Below are 17,281 nucleotides of genomic sequence, written 5' to 3'. Positions count from 1 at the left end.
GGACAGGGTAAGTGGATTGGTTGATATCGGTTCCAACTATTTCAAATTCCCTTGACAGACCACGCTGTTGCTTTTTTAAGCCGATTTGTTAATTTCTGTGTTGTGCAGATGAGCTACACGGAAAATTCATTTCCGCAGATTTTCTTTGAAGTATGGATTTAAATTAAATACCAACGAAACGAAGAGCGCCTAGAATAGTTTGCTGTTATGATGACTGAAAATCTTTGCGCAAAAGACGAGCTTGGTTTAACTTATCAACATTAATCTCGAAAAATCCACTTTAATAACAGGAATTTTACACATAGGGAATAAAAGATCCCCAATCGAATCCATTAGTATTGTTTGCACAACCTACAGTTTGAGTTACAAGCAACATGCTTCAGCACATGGGTTAGTTGATTTGCTAGGAACCATTCACCTAATGTTTTACCCTGTAAACCTATTTTGGGTAAAAATATCAACCGCTATTTCCTTGAAGGCCATTATATGCTTTTAATAATATGATTGTAGCAATTGCACTTTAATTTTCGAATGTTTGAATGTAAAGTCAGTGGCTTGTCCAAAGATATTGTTTGCCTCGTCGTTGTTGAAGAGCCATCACATTGGGTCCACCATTGTTTGGAAAAAAATCAAGTCGGCATATATGATGAAATATCGTGAAACATGTTTATATGGATAATTGCTGCTAATTTGCATTCCAACCACATTTGTTTAAATGAAAAAAAGGCATCTTTAAATGAAATACATGAGGTATGTCAATAGAATTAAGAAAGTCGTCAGGATTGATGAATGTTGAATTCTTCCACATTCATTGCCGGTATTGCATAAGTCTGCAAAATACGTTTTTCACATTTTGAAATCACAGTGAAAATCTCCATTACTGCACTAGGAATTCACATGCTTACCAGTGTCACATGAATAATAGCAAGTTTTACTAGTATATCCATTATTCTCTGCAGTAACGCATCCTTTCTTCTCAGTGGCACACATACGAGAAATTGACATTCCTCCGACTCCAGTGACGTCTAGATAACAAAGGATACATAAAGAGTTTTTGAGAATGATTGTAGATACGATGAAAACGTTTGCAATAAAATATCACATCCGCAGTATTGGCGATACAGTTTGTCCTAAAGATTTGCAAATCGCGAAATATTTGTCTGGGTTTTCAATTTGTTGCGTAAAAACGTGAAGAAAAGCGATTACGTATAGTATTCTATATAAAGACATATAACAACGTAAAGATATTACAATTATAATTCAAAAACATGTTACTTCCTATGCGGACATTTTCTGTCCCAAGTTACTTTAAATTTAACTTACATGTAACCGCAGTGAGACATTTACTTGTTGGTTGTTGGCATGCCACTATGTTCCTGGATACAATGTTGGGTCCAAAACAAGCTTGATTGTAAACTTGTCCTTGTGCAGGTGTATGATGGCAGTTGAAGCAGTGCAGTGAAAACGCTAAAAAAAGGTTGAGTTACTTATGTTTTTTGTTAAGCAAGAAGTGGGTGGTTTACGCAAAATTATATCAACGCGAATGTATGGATCCATAATTAAAACCCTAGCACATTGTGGAGCGAAATGTAGCACTAACATTTTGGAAACAGTTTGTTCACACACCTTCAAACACAAATTTATGATTTACTCATGAAAAAAAAATTGCTTTTGTACCTTCGTGACATTTTGGACATTAATGTAGCCTACAGACCGTACAACTACATCTTACATCTATACAATATGTGCGTGAAACTTTGGGCACCGCATAAGGAAAAAAGCGTCAATTTTAGCCATTTTGAGTTTAGGTTTACTTAAAAAAAGTTTTGGAAAATAAACTATTGTAAATCTAAACTTCCTCACCTCCTGCAAACAGCCCAGCAAATACAATCACAATCGCTTTAAATGACATGATTTCTACTCAACTAGTTCACGCAAACAACTTATTCCATGTAACTTTCTGAACCATGAACAGAAAGAAGTTACTCGATAGGGATAACACAAAAAATGCAGAATGTGCGAAAAAGGCACAACACCGCTGTCTGGGGCGTACGAGCAGTTAAATTAAGCACACAGCGCAACTTACAAGTCACATCCGAACCACGAACAAAAAGAAGTTTCCCGAAGAACCTCAAAAATGTAGAATGCGCGAGATTGCCACAGAATCTGCTAATCGCCAATTAGAATCCTGGGACAATTTGGGTATAACATAATTTGGAAGTCTTCGAGCATTTAAAGCTGCCGGGCGATTTCGTCGCCCATGTAAATCTCTGTGCCATTATTTTTCATATATTCATTACCTTTCTTGAGGACTCTAATTTAAATCCTTATGTTGTAATTATACGCGTAGTTTCGAAGCCATACAAAGAGTTTGACGTGATAAACGAGGAACACAGCTGTATCATTTAATTTCTTGGTCTTAACCTCAAACAAATTATCACCGCAAATACTTAGTGCTGTAAGCAAAAATAACCACAGAAGCAGTGCTATAAAAATATAACACAATTTTTCTTTTTCCGTTTGACAAGTGACCCAAGAGTATTTAGGCGACCCAATACAATCTCTTTCAGCAAATTACTCAAAATTTTTCAAGAACGAACATAAATGTCCTTGTCGAGCTATGCATATGCTGAATTTAATTTTAGTCATGACCCTGAGCCAAAATATTTCATTAGTATAAACTCATTGGACAGATAAATTAGCTTCCCTGTTCGAAGAAGCCAAAACAAAACAAAAATTGCAGGTTTTTACACAAAATTATCGAAATCTCTTGTACTTTGATTCTCGATCACGTTAAAGTGTTGCGACATCAAACAACTGTGACGTCTGTGCGGTTGCTTTGCTCTTTTCCAGTAATCTTGACGTGTTATTCATCGTGTCAATTTTTGTCACGAGTCACATGAATTTGTCACGCACAAATTCGAAGTTTTAAGCTTCGTACAACAGATTGCTAATATTTTGCCAAACCGGTGACAGTATTGTCTCGGACGGACAAACTAACCTTTATGAAAAGTTGAAATTATGTTCATATCATGATGTACTCTAACATGCGTTCCGGTCCTCCAACCATTCGACCAAAAAGTTTAAACGCCGTACTTCATTTGTTGCTACGTTTCACTGATTCGCGGCAATTGTGCTGGACTTTGAGATAAAACCTGATACAATTCAGGTTTGGAACCACTGCTGAGCAGGACAGGGTAAGAGGATTGGTTGATATCGGCTCCAACTATTTCAAATTCCCTTCACGGACCACGCTGTTGCTTTTTTAAGCCGATTTGTTAATTTCTGTGTTGTGCAGATGAACTACACGGAAAATTCATTTCCGCAGATTTTCTTGGAAGTATGGGTTTAAATCAAATACCAACGACACGAAGAGCGCCTAGAATAGTTGCTGTTATGGTGACTGAAAACGTTTGCGCAAAAGACGAGCTTGGTTTAACTTATCAACATTAATCTCGAAAAATCCACTTTAATAACGGGAATTTTACACATAGGGAATAAAAGATTCCCAATCGAATCCATTAGTATTGTTTGCACAACCTAAAGTTTGAGTGACAAGCAACATGCTTCAGCACATGGGTTAGTTGATTTGCTAGGAGCCATTCACCTAATGTTTTTACCCTATAAACCTATTTTTGGGAAAAATATCAACCGTTATTTCCTTAAAGGTCATTATATGCTTTCTAGTAACATGATTGTGTATTGTAGCAATTATGCATTTTAATTTTCGAATGATTTAAAACAAGGCAACTTGTATCACCTTGGCTTGTCCAAATGATATTTTTTGCCTTGCTAAAGAGCCATCACGTAGGGGTCACCATTGTTTTGAAAAATGACAAGATTAAAAATCAAGTCGGCATTTTTGATGATCTGTCGTGAAACGTGTTTGTGTGGATAATCACTGCTGCTAATTTGATTACCCCCAAATCAATGGGTTGAAATGGAAAGGGAGGTCGGTAACCTTCGCAATGCAAAGACAACTTTTCCGTGACTGTACGTTTTTTTGTGAACAGAAATCAGTAATGTTTCTGATTCATTTTTATTGTGTTTTTTCCTATGTGAGGTAATAGAGCCATGGGCTGCCGGAAAAACAATCCGTGACGAATCACACAGCTATTCAAATTATGTCGTAAAGCCAATCTGGATGCATTACAGGATGTTAATATTTCATGTCCAGCGTGTGTGAGTGGGCTTTTATTGTTAGGTTGTTGCTATTTCAGGTCTTTCAACAAAGTGACAAGAGCCACATCCTATATGATCAGGCATTTGTGTCGCATTGTGCCCGCAGCATATGAGAGTTTCATTGCAAAATTAAACGTAGTTGTGACTTTGCGGCCTTTCATCCAGCTTTAAAATGTATCACATGAATGCGTTGTTAACTTTGGGTAATGGAGGGGGACAGGTATTTCGATTGCTATGATTACTATTAAATTGATTTTGTTGCGAATACGTACTTGTCAGTAGTAAATTGCATGAATGCAGTGAACCTACTTTCATGCGCTAACCGCGCGATTGGAAGCCATTAAAAAGTAAAACTTTTTTGAAATGTAGTTGGTTGCAGTTTAATTTGAAAATGATCTGTTGCAGTTGTCAGCATTAAAATATGTACCTTGCATAATGTCAGGAAAACTGTCGGTCACACCTGCAGGCCCTGGTCTAGTAGTTAAGAAATCTTGCACTTGTAACATACGTCACAGAAACCAGTGCTTGTATTGCGTAATGTTTTGCGTGTGTAACATACGTCACAGAGGCCAGCGCTTTGCACATACACTGCACAATCCCATACTGATAAAGTCATCGAATGTTCTCGAGTAAAGTGATTCATTTAACATCCTGTTTACCACATAAAATGTTCTCCTATGCTTATGTCACATCACACCTATGTTCCTGCAATATATTACTTCAAGCGCCTCATGATATCACGTGACATTATTGACCAATCAGCTCTCATAATGGAGAGCGTTAAAGAGCCCAGTTTTTACCCGAAAATTCAGTCAAGTCAAGTCTAGTCTTCGCCGTACCGTCGTAATGAAGAAGATAACAGAAATGAATACAATTATTCGGGAAGAGATCTTGGTTCTGGGTGCTTTATAGAACGGGGCAGAAGCAGATTTAACCATCAAAGAGACTCAATAACCGCTCAGGCCATCGAGACCCTGTTAAATATCTCTGAGACCCTTAGAGTTATTCACACACTTAGAAGTTCGCCATCACAAGGAGCAAGCACCACGTGACACGCTACGCGATTTATTATTGATTAAAATCGAAATATTTCAGGAATGTCAACGTTTCTCCTCACCGCCGATAACAAGCCTTGGATCAACATGCTTAACAGCGCCTCAAGCGGAAAATATTTTTAAACCACACATACACGAAATCCAGTTGTTATTAAAGGGCCTGAATTCTACTGATTTATTACCACTGATTCTGTGTACATAAATGTCATAAAATTAGCATAGGGTTACAAATATAATAATATGATATAAGTGCGTTTAAAATTAAAATCTTCGGCGAAATTTGATTAGGAATTTCCTTGACAAGATTTTCAACACACAAAAACTGAACACATATAAAATGAAGTGCGATATGAAATATTAACAGAAAGATGAAAATTACTTTAAATATTTGTTTTTTATGCTCGTATTCAATAATGTTGCTGCAATAACATCGTTGCTGTGGAAATCAGAAATATTGACACTTTCGAGATAAAGAATTGCCCTGGAGCGGAGTTTCCGTTGTTGCAGTTGTCTGAAGAGATAAGAAAGATTTTCTTCATCTTAGCAGAGCATTGGCAAGAATTACAAACCACTACCCATGTGTATGCTTTTTCTACATTGAAAACGAGCAAATGTACACAGTTATACAGTCAAGGGTGGGACGAAAGATACTGGAAGTTAAAGATTACTAAATTTTCCAATGTCTAAATTGGGCATTATTTTCCAAATCTTGGCGCCTAAACCAAAAAAAATATTAAAAATCTGTCTGTGTTACTGTGTCTATCGACAAAATGGTTCAGAGGTAGCATTTCCGCATCTTTATTACTCAAGGTTTACAAAATATTATCGACCACAGAAGTTGCATCAATTAAATTACCTTACAAAAGATATATACAGCACAGCGCTAGTGGAGAAATTTATAAAAAAAGGTCATAAACCTGTGTCGCAATTGCATGCTCTAGTGTCGCTCCCGTCAACATTTTGTACCAAGCAATCAACTGAAAAATCCAGTAATCCACAGCTCCGATAGATGGAGGTCCCACCTACACAGCAAATGTGCCATTTTTTACTAAAATTTTGCCAGGTTTACTCATCTGTCGTAATAGTGTGAAACTTACTGCAACCATCACTGCGTTAATTAATACAGGAAATATGTTTCAAATTATCTGCTATTAACACTTTAGAAGTACTGGTTTAAAGTTATAACCAATTAAACACTATATGATACCATTTCCCTTTACTGTGCTCCAGAAGCATCGATTTATTCCAGGACAATCGACCGAAAAACTTGTGCTGACGTTTGTTCCCAAGCATCCGGAATCCAACGGATAAGAACAACTGTAGCAACGAATTCCATTACCTGTTTTTGCGACAAAATGGAAAATCCGCGTCAACACAGTTTACTTTTTAAATTTTGCTTTATGGAATGTTTTTCAATTCGAGGGAAAACTTAATTCATTCGATGGACTTCAAAGTTAGTTTGCGCGGAAGAGGGTAACAAGCCTTTGGATTCAGATCCATATTTCACTCTATCTGCAGGTTGTGCTTTTCGCTGCAGAATTGCATATATACCTACTTAGTGTTTTCTTGTACAATCCCACTTACTTTGGACAGAAAATGTCGCAATGAAGAAGGAAAACAGGATCCAACTGATCATTGTGCGAAGAAAAGCGGAAACGATTCCAACCAAAAAATTAAACGTTGGTATTTGCTTCTACGCAATGTCCCTTGAACAACAAATAATGTCGCGCAAAATTTCCAGCAACGCGCAAGTGCAGCGGACTTCGTAAGGTACAAAACTGTAAGACCAAAATTGTAGCAAACTGCACCTGAAGGCAACTATACTCCTATGTGGTCCAGGCATCATAGTTTCTCTCCAAGAATTTTAATCATCTAAAGAGCAAACACATCCATAAAAAGTTATTTGTTCCGTCGTCAAGAAACATTACGTCCCGCGTTCCATACTTTAAGAAAAGCGTGTTTTGTGAGAGTGAGACACACTTCTTGCTCACGTTCTATAATTGCTCGACTCTTTACAAAAGTACGGATCTCATTATCAACCAAATGTGTAAAGAAAGCGGACGTTTTAACATGCCAAAATATGAGGTGAATTATGAGAATTCAATAGACATATTGGATAAATTCATAATTAGAGATCGGACTTGTTTTCAGAAAATCCAACGACAAGCTGCACGGTGTTGGTCGTAACGCTGTCCATAGCCACAGTGCAAATATATTTACTCCGTGTCAGACGAGCAAACCGACCGGAACGACGACAGTATATATACGGCCTGACCGATATAGTAGGCTACATTCCAAAGCTTACGACCTTCAAAGAACTGTTATGGCAAATAAACTGCATTTTTTACATCATTGCTTTCTAAAATATCCACAGCATTGGATGCAAAGAAGATACTATTTTCTTGTGAGCATATTTTTCACAAATTTTTTTTATAGTATCGGACAATTTGTATACAATATAGAGACGAGAAATGTAACACACGGACACAAAAGTTGTGCATCAAATATATTATTTAGACCATTTCGATTGTTAAAAGCAACAAATATACGAACACATAGTTGTAATGTGTGCGCCCGAGGATCGATAAGAGAAAACAGAATAAGAAAAAAACAGAACAGAAGGGCGTTACACTGTTTGTCAAGTGGACACCTGATGTTGTTTGCCCAATTCTCGCAGCGCGTATTAATCTCTATTGAGGTTTTCCGTTGACTCCGCCAACCGCCATGCGGGCGTAATTTGGTCCCTTGATAACTTCGTCACGTTTTGCTAAAAAAATTCTTTTATCATGAGTTTGAAATACCCAAAGTTTAGTTTAAGCTGAGACATTTGGCTGGATTTATTCATGTACATTTACCATGTAATGTGCGTTTTTAGTCCCCCAAAACTACAATTTTTCAAGGAACTGTAATACTTTTATTGTAGTTAACTGTAGACAGATGGCCACTGTTTCGACCTAATAGGTCTTATCAATGTAGCTGTGCTGTAACTTTCGACGATCTTGTATAAACAGCCGGCCAAAAAGCATTATTGACTCAATCATACTATATATACCTAACTTACGCTTCAACATTTTTGCTGCATGAATGAAGCAAAAAATATTGATGCGAGCCGACATTTCTGCTTTGTAACACCTTATTACCACATACGACAGTCAAGCGCCTGCAAACCGAAAGGACAAAGACGAAGTAATGTAGGGCATTTAACAATAAGTTTACTGTGTCTTTTAACCATCAAAGCACGGCATGCCGTTTGGTTTCAAGCACATAATGTTTTGTACACAAAGTAGGCCCGCAAAATATCCACTGATGGCAAACAGTGGGTGATGAACAGAAAGTGGTCGTGATTAAACAAATCCTACCTTTGCACCGACTTACTGTAATCGTATTTATGCGAAGGAAATTGTAATGATCGGCATGTGGTTGTATCGTATACACAAACTGCAAATATCAAGACTCACATTGACCAATTTCAACAAAATCTCAAAATCTCTCATATACGCAACCGTATTGATTTGCATACTTTCAGTTATACGCATTACTGTTGTTCTTTACGTGTAGGTTTTTGACTCAAAACTTTCCCGCATTAGTGATATTTTCATGGTGTTTCCCGAAATATCTTTTAATCTAGTCTCAGTGGGGGAATTAATACAACCGAGCCAACAACGACTTGTTCAAAACAATTTACAACGCGTTGAATGGAAAAGGTATTTAAAATCAAGCAATATTGAGGTTGGCTAAAATGTTGAATCTATTTAAGTTGAATTAACATGTACAAAAGATGAATTTGTTTGTTAATACACAGCACTAGCGTTAAGTGGTATTTGTTTTATCAATCTTGTAGTGAACCTTTTGATTCTCAAAGTTAAAACCATCGATGCAGATCCCAAAGGCACTACGCCGACGATTGCTCCATGACTGGCAGTCTGATGAATTTGTTGACTGTAACGAGCAGCAATAATGGACTTTAACCATAGGTTACAGGAAGGTTTGTTCGACTAAAGATAAGACGGTCTTTGTAAATATTACGAACAATCGTGAATGGTACGACCCCTATCACCGCCAATCAATAATTTTAATTGAAGGTTGCTCGGTTATTACTCGGGTCACTACAGCATATTTGTTTATCTGTAAACGATTTACAGTTTCTATAAATGTAAAGCTGTATGATTAGATTAGAAAACGGCAAATGTTATTACTAGAACTTTAAGTTGTTGGCGTGGCGGCCTGGGTACAAATAATATCGTTTCCTTGCAGGGGGCAGGAACACTGTACTGCTTACCTTTGTTTGTTTATGGAAGTTAATTGACCTTCTACTTACGCTAATTGTCTGAAAAAAAAATACCCTTTCAACTGCGTTTTTTTTTATTTTATCACGTGATATAGTGATAGAGCCTTTGATTGCAGCAATTAACAGTTCTAAGATACAGCAATAGTTTACGAACCTCTTTTAACGGGACAATACTGCGTATGACGACTAAAGTATAGAATCATTTTTATGACGTCATGATTTGACTTCAACCACGTATTTCTTACATTTGCTGACTAAGATCATTTGGAAGCGAAAATTAACCAATCAAACTAAAATACGTTAACACAACATTTCAAAGGTGGGAATAACAGCCGAGAACAGTTGCCAAGGCGACGGCCAATACCCAAGCTTTGGAAATAGTTGCTTGGTGATTTGCTCCATTGCAATAATCTGTAAAACAAAGTTTTAAAAATATCAACAATATAAATTCCCCGGTGTTTTACACAAATTTCATTACAAATCCTAGCAGTGTATGTCAACATATTTGGTGCAAAAGGTTTCTTTTTTTAAGTTATTTTTATTACCTCCAACAGCGTAACGCAATTGTGATCTTTTGTCATAAAAACCAGACTTATGGCAATAGGTTACTAAAAAGACAAATGATATTTTCGATACCTCCTTTGCAATAGCATGCTGTTACTTTGAGGCCAGACGCCGAATCGGATGCACACTTTACCGGCGCGCCGCTGATGCCACAAGTGCGAGCAATGGTGGTGGTACCTGGGAAGTTTACAAACTATTAGGCAAACATATGCTCCGAAAACTTGAACCAATGTAGTGAGATGGTCGGCGAATGTAAATTAATCATGTATAATTAATAGAGCCAATAATGTTTAGACCTGTTAGGTCGAAAAAGTGGCTCTGTCCGCAGCTCACTGTACAACAATCGTTTCGGCAGCAGCCAACATTCATCCGACAAATGATATTTAAAATAAATTGAAACTTAGGACGGTTTATTTCCGTGCAAACCACCACAATTGTATTTTTAATCTCGCTATCAGGGCCTTGGGAGAACCCAGCTGGAGCCCAGTAGCCTTTACGATAGTAATCCCTTAGTTTTAAGGCAAACAACGTAGGCCCTCTAGATTGGCATATTTCCTGGTGCGCCGACCCGGCTGCCATCCTCCTCGTGGGGTCTGTTCGCCATATAAACCGGCATACGATGCAAATCAAAAATCAAATTACATGTGTCTTGCACCAAAAAAGCAGATGACGAATTTATATGGGTACAATGACATTGACACCGAATAAACCACCAAAATCATAGAAACCAAAGCGTTGGTTAAAAAGGTCCGGCTATATTACCTTCATACGTTGTGGAAGTTTTGAGGCATGTGTCAGACAGAGGGCAATCATAGGCCAAAGAATTTGGTACATCAGGGCCTTTGCAATCGCCGGTAGGGGGATAAGTACAAATGTAACATTGAATAGCAATGCCTGCATAATAACAGAAAGTCATGTCAGAAACCTCTAAACAGAAATACTTTCCATGAAGTCACTTTTAACTTTTTACCAAAATCACGTTAAATGTTCAATTATAGTTGAATTATAAAACAAAAGTAAAGTTCGCCAAACTACGCCTATTGTTATTTTTTATTTATTTATTTTTGAACGCCGTGTTGCCATCCATATAGTTAAGCACAGTAAAGCTTCATCTGCTCAGATTTTTTTCTTACATTTTCTACAACATTTACTGTTTTCAAGACAAAAGCACAAAATCAGTATATAAATATAACTTGATTGTTATATTGTTTCTTTTGTTGTGACACAACTTACTTTGGTAAACGAAGCAGGAAAGAAGCAAGACGACAATGACGAACCGAGACATTTCTTAAATCAAAGAACTTCCTATAAAATTAAAAATGCTCCTGGTGATTGGAGAAAAAAAGGAACATAAATATACAAAATCCTAAATTTTTGGTAAAATCACGCTTTCAGTCGCCTCTACCTACAAGGTAGTCTTTAAGGCAGTAGGTTAGCAGTGACAAGCACTGCGTGCCACGCTGGCTTTAAGTAGCCTCTACCCGAGGCTTTGTACACAGTACACGTACGCATAGTTGTCGTTAATGGGTCGAAAACCGTGGGACGGCAATGTTGATTTGAAAATCACACACACACATCGTGCTGAACAGACGGAGTTGTGACGAGCAAATAAACGGCGGGAACCTAGGAGTTGAGAACAAACGTCGGTGTTCACCAGACCCGGTACGCATTCGGTAACCTTAATTAATAATGAGAAAAAAATGTCCACCAACTACACATAGGGTTTTATTGCCCAACGTTCATGAGGCATCATTGTTAAATCCTTTCCACGCCCGAGGCAAACAAATAGCCAGGCTATATTTTTTTCGATGTTCTATGGTGTGGACTTTAATTTTTACGTTGGAACGTCGCTTCTCCAAATTTATTTGGCCCCTATGTAAAGTAGGTCCACAAATTTCCAATAAATTGCTAGCAGACGTTCGTCCAAAATGCTGGTGGAGGTGCTTGCTAGCATTAGGCCTACTAAGTTTTGTAACCTGATATGGGTTTAGGGTTTACATGAATACGCAGCTCACGCAGTCATTTCAGTTAATTTCCAAGAATTTTTTTTACTTTTGTAAGTTTTGGTTCTTATAAATCAGGCAAAAATGTATGCAAGTTAAACTTTGTAAAGGAAAATATGGGATAGCCTGACATTGCATTAACATGTAACATCCACACAATAGGGTCATTAATTGTAGCTTAAGGTCGTAAAACACAGTGCTTAGAAAAGCAGGAGCAATTAATGTGTCAATCTCATAAATTTGGAAGGTTGGAACGCACATTCAACAAAGTTCGGTGTCTTGTATGTAAATAACATCCATCATTTTCCGGTAAATCGTAAACAGACGGGCGGCGAGAATGAAACCACTTTCTTGTTTCCTACAGCAAACACCATCCAACAAACGAAATCCAAATGCCTGGAAGTGCGTAACACGGTCTCCAGCACATGTTGCGAGCTAATAAAGCTCCACCGAGAGCTTGTTTTTTACCGCTTTTATTACTGATACCTGAACAAGTTTGTCTGCGATCTTACGGCAGAGCGTGACTTTCCGTGAGGAAATCATCATTATATGCCTGAATTGACAACCACTAAGGTTTTATTGGTGTCCATCCCATTTTAACGTTTACATTTACGTTTTAGTCTTCAGCGCAAAATAAACATGATGATTAAGAATGAAATGATGAATGGTTCTTAGCTGGTAATTCTGAATCTATTTAAAAATAGGGTGACCATTATCTGCATAAACACAATCCCAGACATACTTGCCTACTGCACACAACAAATTTTACCAAGTAAATACCAGTATTTCTCTGATAAAAGGACACCTTCATGCGGGATAGGCAAAGCCGCAAAATTAGTGACAGTCTCGTTTGGCAAGAAGTAAAAAATAAAATGAAGAATCATGCGTGAAGATTTGTAGTGCAAGATCTATCGAGGCAAACATAAGTATTAAACGTTCCACTAATCACGAACGTACGACAAAAAAAACACAACTGATTTCCTCAAAACACATGGGGAAAACGGTTATTTGATTAAACATACGGAAATATTGAAACACAAGTAAAGGATGTACTCATAACGGTGAGAACCAAGCCAGTATTGCAGACAACTTTTAAATTTTTTCTTTCAGAAATAAAAAATAATACTGCTGTTTCAAAAAAAGCTTCCCAAAATACAATCTTTTTCTGCCATTTTTAACCAGCAGACATTAAAATATTGCCAAAAAACTCAATTTCGAAGCTGCAAGCGTGGTGTAATCAATTTTGAAAATCTTACTTCCAGTAGGAACAAATAACATGAAGCAAACGAGGCAAAATGAATAAAAAGGCAAATTTTGACTTAAAAGGCAAGGAAGGAAAAATGCTCACACTCGCAATTTAATCTGGGTGTGCAACAAAAGTAAGTTTGTAGGGAAAATAAGACACTCTTATAAATTTACATTAGCAAATGCGTGGACCAGACTTATAACGCAGTTTCTTGCAAAGAAAATTCACAGCATGTGCGTACACTACAATGAACAAAATGGCAGAATTCCAACAAAATGTCCAAGGCATCCAACTAGTAAAGTTGCAGATGGACACTGAGATGATGCTTGATATGTAGAGAATAAACCAAAGAATGCGCATAAACTGTAGGTTTTCTGCAAAACATGTTACAACAGATTTAATGTCAACTTATGTGTTTTTAATGTCAACAGAAACATTGTGAGTTGTCAGAAACAGTGAGTTGGCAAACGTTACACCGCATTCTCAAAAAAAATATATTTTGACTTTGAGTATACGTATATGTTTAGTTTGCAGTGATAAATAACTAGATGATATAATATGGCTTTGTTAACAATAGAATGAAACTATAAGTTAGTTTTATAAACAAAATTGTAGATCATAAATGTACACAACCTTCAACAGAGCAGTCATCAGAATCAGAGTTGTAGTGAGAGTATATTCTGCCTGGGTGTGGAGAAGGAGGTCTCCACCCTGTAGCTTTGTAAAATATTTTATTTACATGAGTTTCTTGCAACAACCTGGTGGTAATTTACAATTATAAGACAACAGCAGTTTCTACCTGTAGGTCTTGGTCCTTGTAGTAGGGGCGATTTTTGGCTTGAATGAACTACATCTAACCAATTAGATACAATAAGTGGGAACAATTTCACATGTTAAAATTATAAAAAAGGCAGATGGAAAATTAAGCAGGAAACAAACAAGCATATTGTTAACATTATGAATATGCATAAGCTAGGGAGTTCATTTTAAAAACTATTCCAAGGTATTCAACTGTAAGTTATAACAGAGCTTTGAAATTAAAAACTACCTTCATAATTTTTTTGAGTTTTTTTTTTTTTGGATTTGCACAATTGGTTTCTTGTTCTGTTTCAAGTTCAGTTTCGATGCTGAAGACATTTAGGTTTTCTGCGACCTTAACTTCCGAGTGTATATCTTTCCACAATGCAGCCAAATTCTGGAACACTGTCACACAGAAAATTGCAAGTTTGAAAAAAGCAGTGTTGGCTTGGTAAAATTAAAATTTGTAGCTGAGATGAAACTTTAAAATACCTTCTTCCATTGTCGGTCGCTTCAGTGGATCAGCAACCCAGCACTGTTGCATTGTTTCCCACAGGATTGAGCAAATGTGAAAATCTTTAGACCCACTTTGTAGTTTTTTCATTACATCCTTAACCAACTGTGTATCAGGGCGGGCACCATTGGCAATGAGTGTTGGTAATGTTGAAAATGGTACAGCACTATTTTTATAAATTTCTGTCCTTGTGACAATTTCAAACAGAACCATGGAGTAACTAAAAAAAAGGAAAAGGGATCTTCAGCTTGTTTGGTTTTGGGCACAAGTAGCAATATGCAATATCTGGTAGAACTTGGGCAATTCGGATTTAATTTCTCTGGATAAGACATAATTTCCCATTATTCAAGGATATTTGTTTTAAGTCTAACCATGCATAGTTAGTAAAAGACAATGTCAATAACGCAAAAGCCACACTCTATCCATGTGTAGTTAAAGTGAACATGAAATGTGGTTTGGTGCAAAAACACATGGGGCAAAAATTACACCCAAATCATCATTATGAGCATAACAAAAAGCAACATTTTCCAATAAAAATTTAAAAAAATATCCAAATTCATACAAATTTGGCAAATTTCAGGAAGAGTTTTAATCCATGTGCAAAACAAGCCATAATATTCGTCGAAATTTTTAATCCAAATAAACAAATATCAACTGATTTTAACTTACCTGTACACATCCCTGGCACAGTAAAGGTAAACCCTGTTTTCTTCATCAATTGCTGGTATTTCTTCAGGTGGACAGTAAAGATCTGTTTTCTGATCTTTTTGCTTTGCATTCAGAGATTCACAAGAGTCAGAAAATTTTGCCAACATCTTTGCTGCCCCAAAGTCGGCCAGTTGCACCTTGAAATAAACAGCAAAATATTATCTATATATTACATACATTTTGCTTCCTGCGGCAAGATAAAAAATACAATCCAAAAAACATGAGATTATCTCAAGGTCAAGTCAAAGTAACAAAGCAGCCTACAAAATACAGAAACTTTGACCTATATTTGCCCATGTTGCGATTTTGACTTAATAATATATGTAAATGGTGTATTGGTATATAATAATATATGCGATCCAAGTGTGAAACTTTACATTATAGTTTAAAAAGTATATGTTGAAAATAAAGTAACAACATATATTCAGTTACTGTATAAGACATCTATTGGAACACGAGAGCAAATACGATTTTTACTTGCCTCTTTAAACTCTGTCAGTAGCACATTTTGTGACTTAAGGTCACAATGAGCAATAGGTTTTGAATGCAAATAACGGAGAGAATCTGCAATTTCCATTCCAATTCGCAATCTATCTTCCCAGGAAAACTCACAACCTCGAAGAATAAGATCTTGAAGATTTCCGCCTTTTGCATTTTCCAACAGTAATCCAATTGAACCAGTTGACCATGTTATATCACCATAGCACTTCAGTATATGTGGATGTTCACATAGGTCCATGATTTTGTTTTCCCGCTTCACACTAAAACATATATTAAAATTTGTGCAAATCACCAGAATTAAATTCCATTACGCAAACAACATTTACATGTCTTTAAATATCTACAGACGTACTTACTCATTGATTGTTCGAGTTTTTTTGTTGTCGGTTGCATTGCTAAGCGATAATCTTTTAACAACTATTCTCCCATGCTCCTTATGATTTGTAGTGTAAACATTTCCATAACCTCCATTAGCAATTGTTACATCTTCATTATTCACTTCTGTATTTTTCATATCAACTACTGGTTTTTATTTTTAATCAGTTTCCACATTCCACAAATCTTGGTTCCAGAATTCACCCTAATTACTGAAACCAAAGCACAAAAATTTAAAATATTTAGAAACAAACTTGATTGCAGTAAGTATAATAAGTACAAAAATGCACGGACTACCTAGTGTTTTTGATTTAAGCGTGAATTGACAAAGTTTTAGACGGATTACCAAGCAATTAATTGATCCCAAAAACTTTCCTTTAATTTAAGTCTTTCCGCCTTTTTATTAAATAATGCATGGGTCAGAGTGTAGAGTTAATTAACAGCCAAATATAGACTCAAGTAAAATGCCGCTTTCCAAGTCAGAAAGCTTCGAAAAACTATCTGGCTTACCAAAATTCGCAAGCACAAAACAGTAGTGGTGTAAGGTGTTTCTTGCCAAAAAATCCCCGCCAAACAAATAAAGGTGATTCCCCACCCGGTTGTGTGTTTAGCTGGGATTTTTTTACCAGCTGCGTTTTGGCGAGCGATTGGCAACGTGGTTCAAGCGCCCGACACGTATATGCCAAGAAGGCAACCTCAGTCAGTTAATTTTCCTATTCTGATTATGCGAAGAAAAAAACTGACGCCGCCAATTTTTTTGCTAAGGCCGGTGTTTGACACTTGTGGGATAAGAAGGAAAACTTCTTGTCTTGCATAGAAACATGGGCGGAAATTCCGTGAGGACCCATGGAGTTTGTCAGTGAAGCTAGTTCTTGAGTGTTTTTGACTACCACTTTTGATTTGGGAAAAAGAACAATATCATGGCAAATCCGAAAATTTGAAGGCGAAATTATTCTATATAGGCTTCGAACGTTGTGTTGGTTTGGCGATATGTAATGTCTCATTTGCAGGTATTATAGCCTATTGATGAAGTAGGCTATATCGTGT

The 17,281-nt window shown here is 36.7% G+C and overlaps 3 protein-coding genes across 6 annotated transcripts; all 3 read right to left on the bottom strand.

Annotated features, from left to right (window-relative positions):
- Positions 1–480: 480 nt before the first annotated feature.
- On the bottom strand, positions 481–1,963 carry LOC145890351 (U-scoloptoxin(05)-Cw1a-like). The gene is made up of 4 exons (XM_082981340.1): positions 1,864–1,963; positions 1,324–1,467; positions 906–1,025; positions 481–830 (listed from the first exon to the last, which is right to left on the bottom strand). Exons 1-4 carry the CDS (start codon positions 1,910–1,912, stop codon positions 733–735), a joined length of 411 nt encoding a protein of 136 aa, XP_082837466.1. The 5' UTR covers positions 1,913–1,963; the 3' UTR covers positions 481–732.
- A 7,763-nt stretch (positions 1,964–9,726) lies between these two features.
- Positions 9,727–11,415, bottom strand: LOC145890399 (uncharacterized). Its single transcript, XM_082981388.1, has 4 exons — positions 11,323–11,415; positions 10,852–10,983; positions 10,162–10,266; positions 9,727–9,936 (listed from the first exon to the last, which is right to left on the bottom strand). Exons 1-4 carry the CDS (start codon positions 11,372–11,374, stop codon positions 9,839–9,841), a joined length of 387 nt encoding a protein of 128 aa, XP_082837514.1. The 5' UTR covers positions 11,375–11,415; the 3' UTR covers positions 9,727–9,838.
- A 1,304-nt stretch (positions 11,416–12,719) lies between these two features.
- On the bottom strand, positions 12,720–16,785 carry LOC145889299 (putative LIM domain-containing serine/threonine-protein kinase DDB_G0287001). Of its 4 annotated transcripts, none has more exons than XR_014399492.1 (9): positions 16,745–16,785; positions 16,216–16,446; positions 15,840–16,119; positions 15,320–15,495; positions 14,629–14,870; positions 14,387–14,541; positions 14,138–14,191; positions 13,972–14,049; positions 12,720–13,712 (listed from the first exon to the last, which is right to left on the bottom strand). XR_014399492.1 is itself a non-coding variant. In XM_082980235.1 (8 exons), the coding sequence occupies exons 2-7, from the start codon at positions 16,371–16,373 to the stop codon at positions 14,186–14,188; spliced, it is 1,017 nt and encodes a 338-aa protein (XP_082836361.1). In that variant the 5' UTR covers positions 16,374–16,446; positions 16,745–16,785; the 3' UTR covers positions 12,720–14,049; positions 14,138–14,185. The 4 variants fall into 4 exon arrangements, 2 of the variants coding, with proteins under 2 accessions (XP_082836361.1, XP_082836360.1); XR_014399491.1 differs by having other exon boundaries at positions 13,972–14,055; positions 16,745–16,784; XM_082980235.1 differs by having other exon boundaries at positions 12,720–14,049.
- Positions 16,786–17,281: the final 496 nt, after the last annotated feature.

The sequence above is a fragment of the Ascidia mentula genome, chromosome 2, assembly GCF_947561715.1.
Source record: "Ascidia mentula chromosome 2, kaAscMent1.1, whole genome shotgun sequence".
Taxonomy (NCBI): domain Eukaryota; kingdom Metazoa; phylum Chordata; class Ascidiacea; order Phlebobranchia; family Ascidiidae; genus Ascidia; species Ascidia mentula.
Note: the sequence above shows the minus strand (reverse complement) of the source record. Positions and strands in the feature narration are given on the sequence as shown.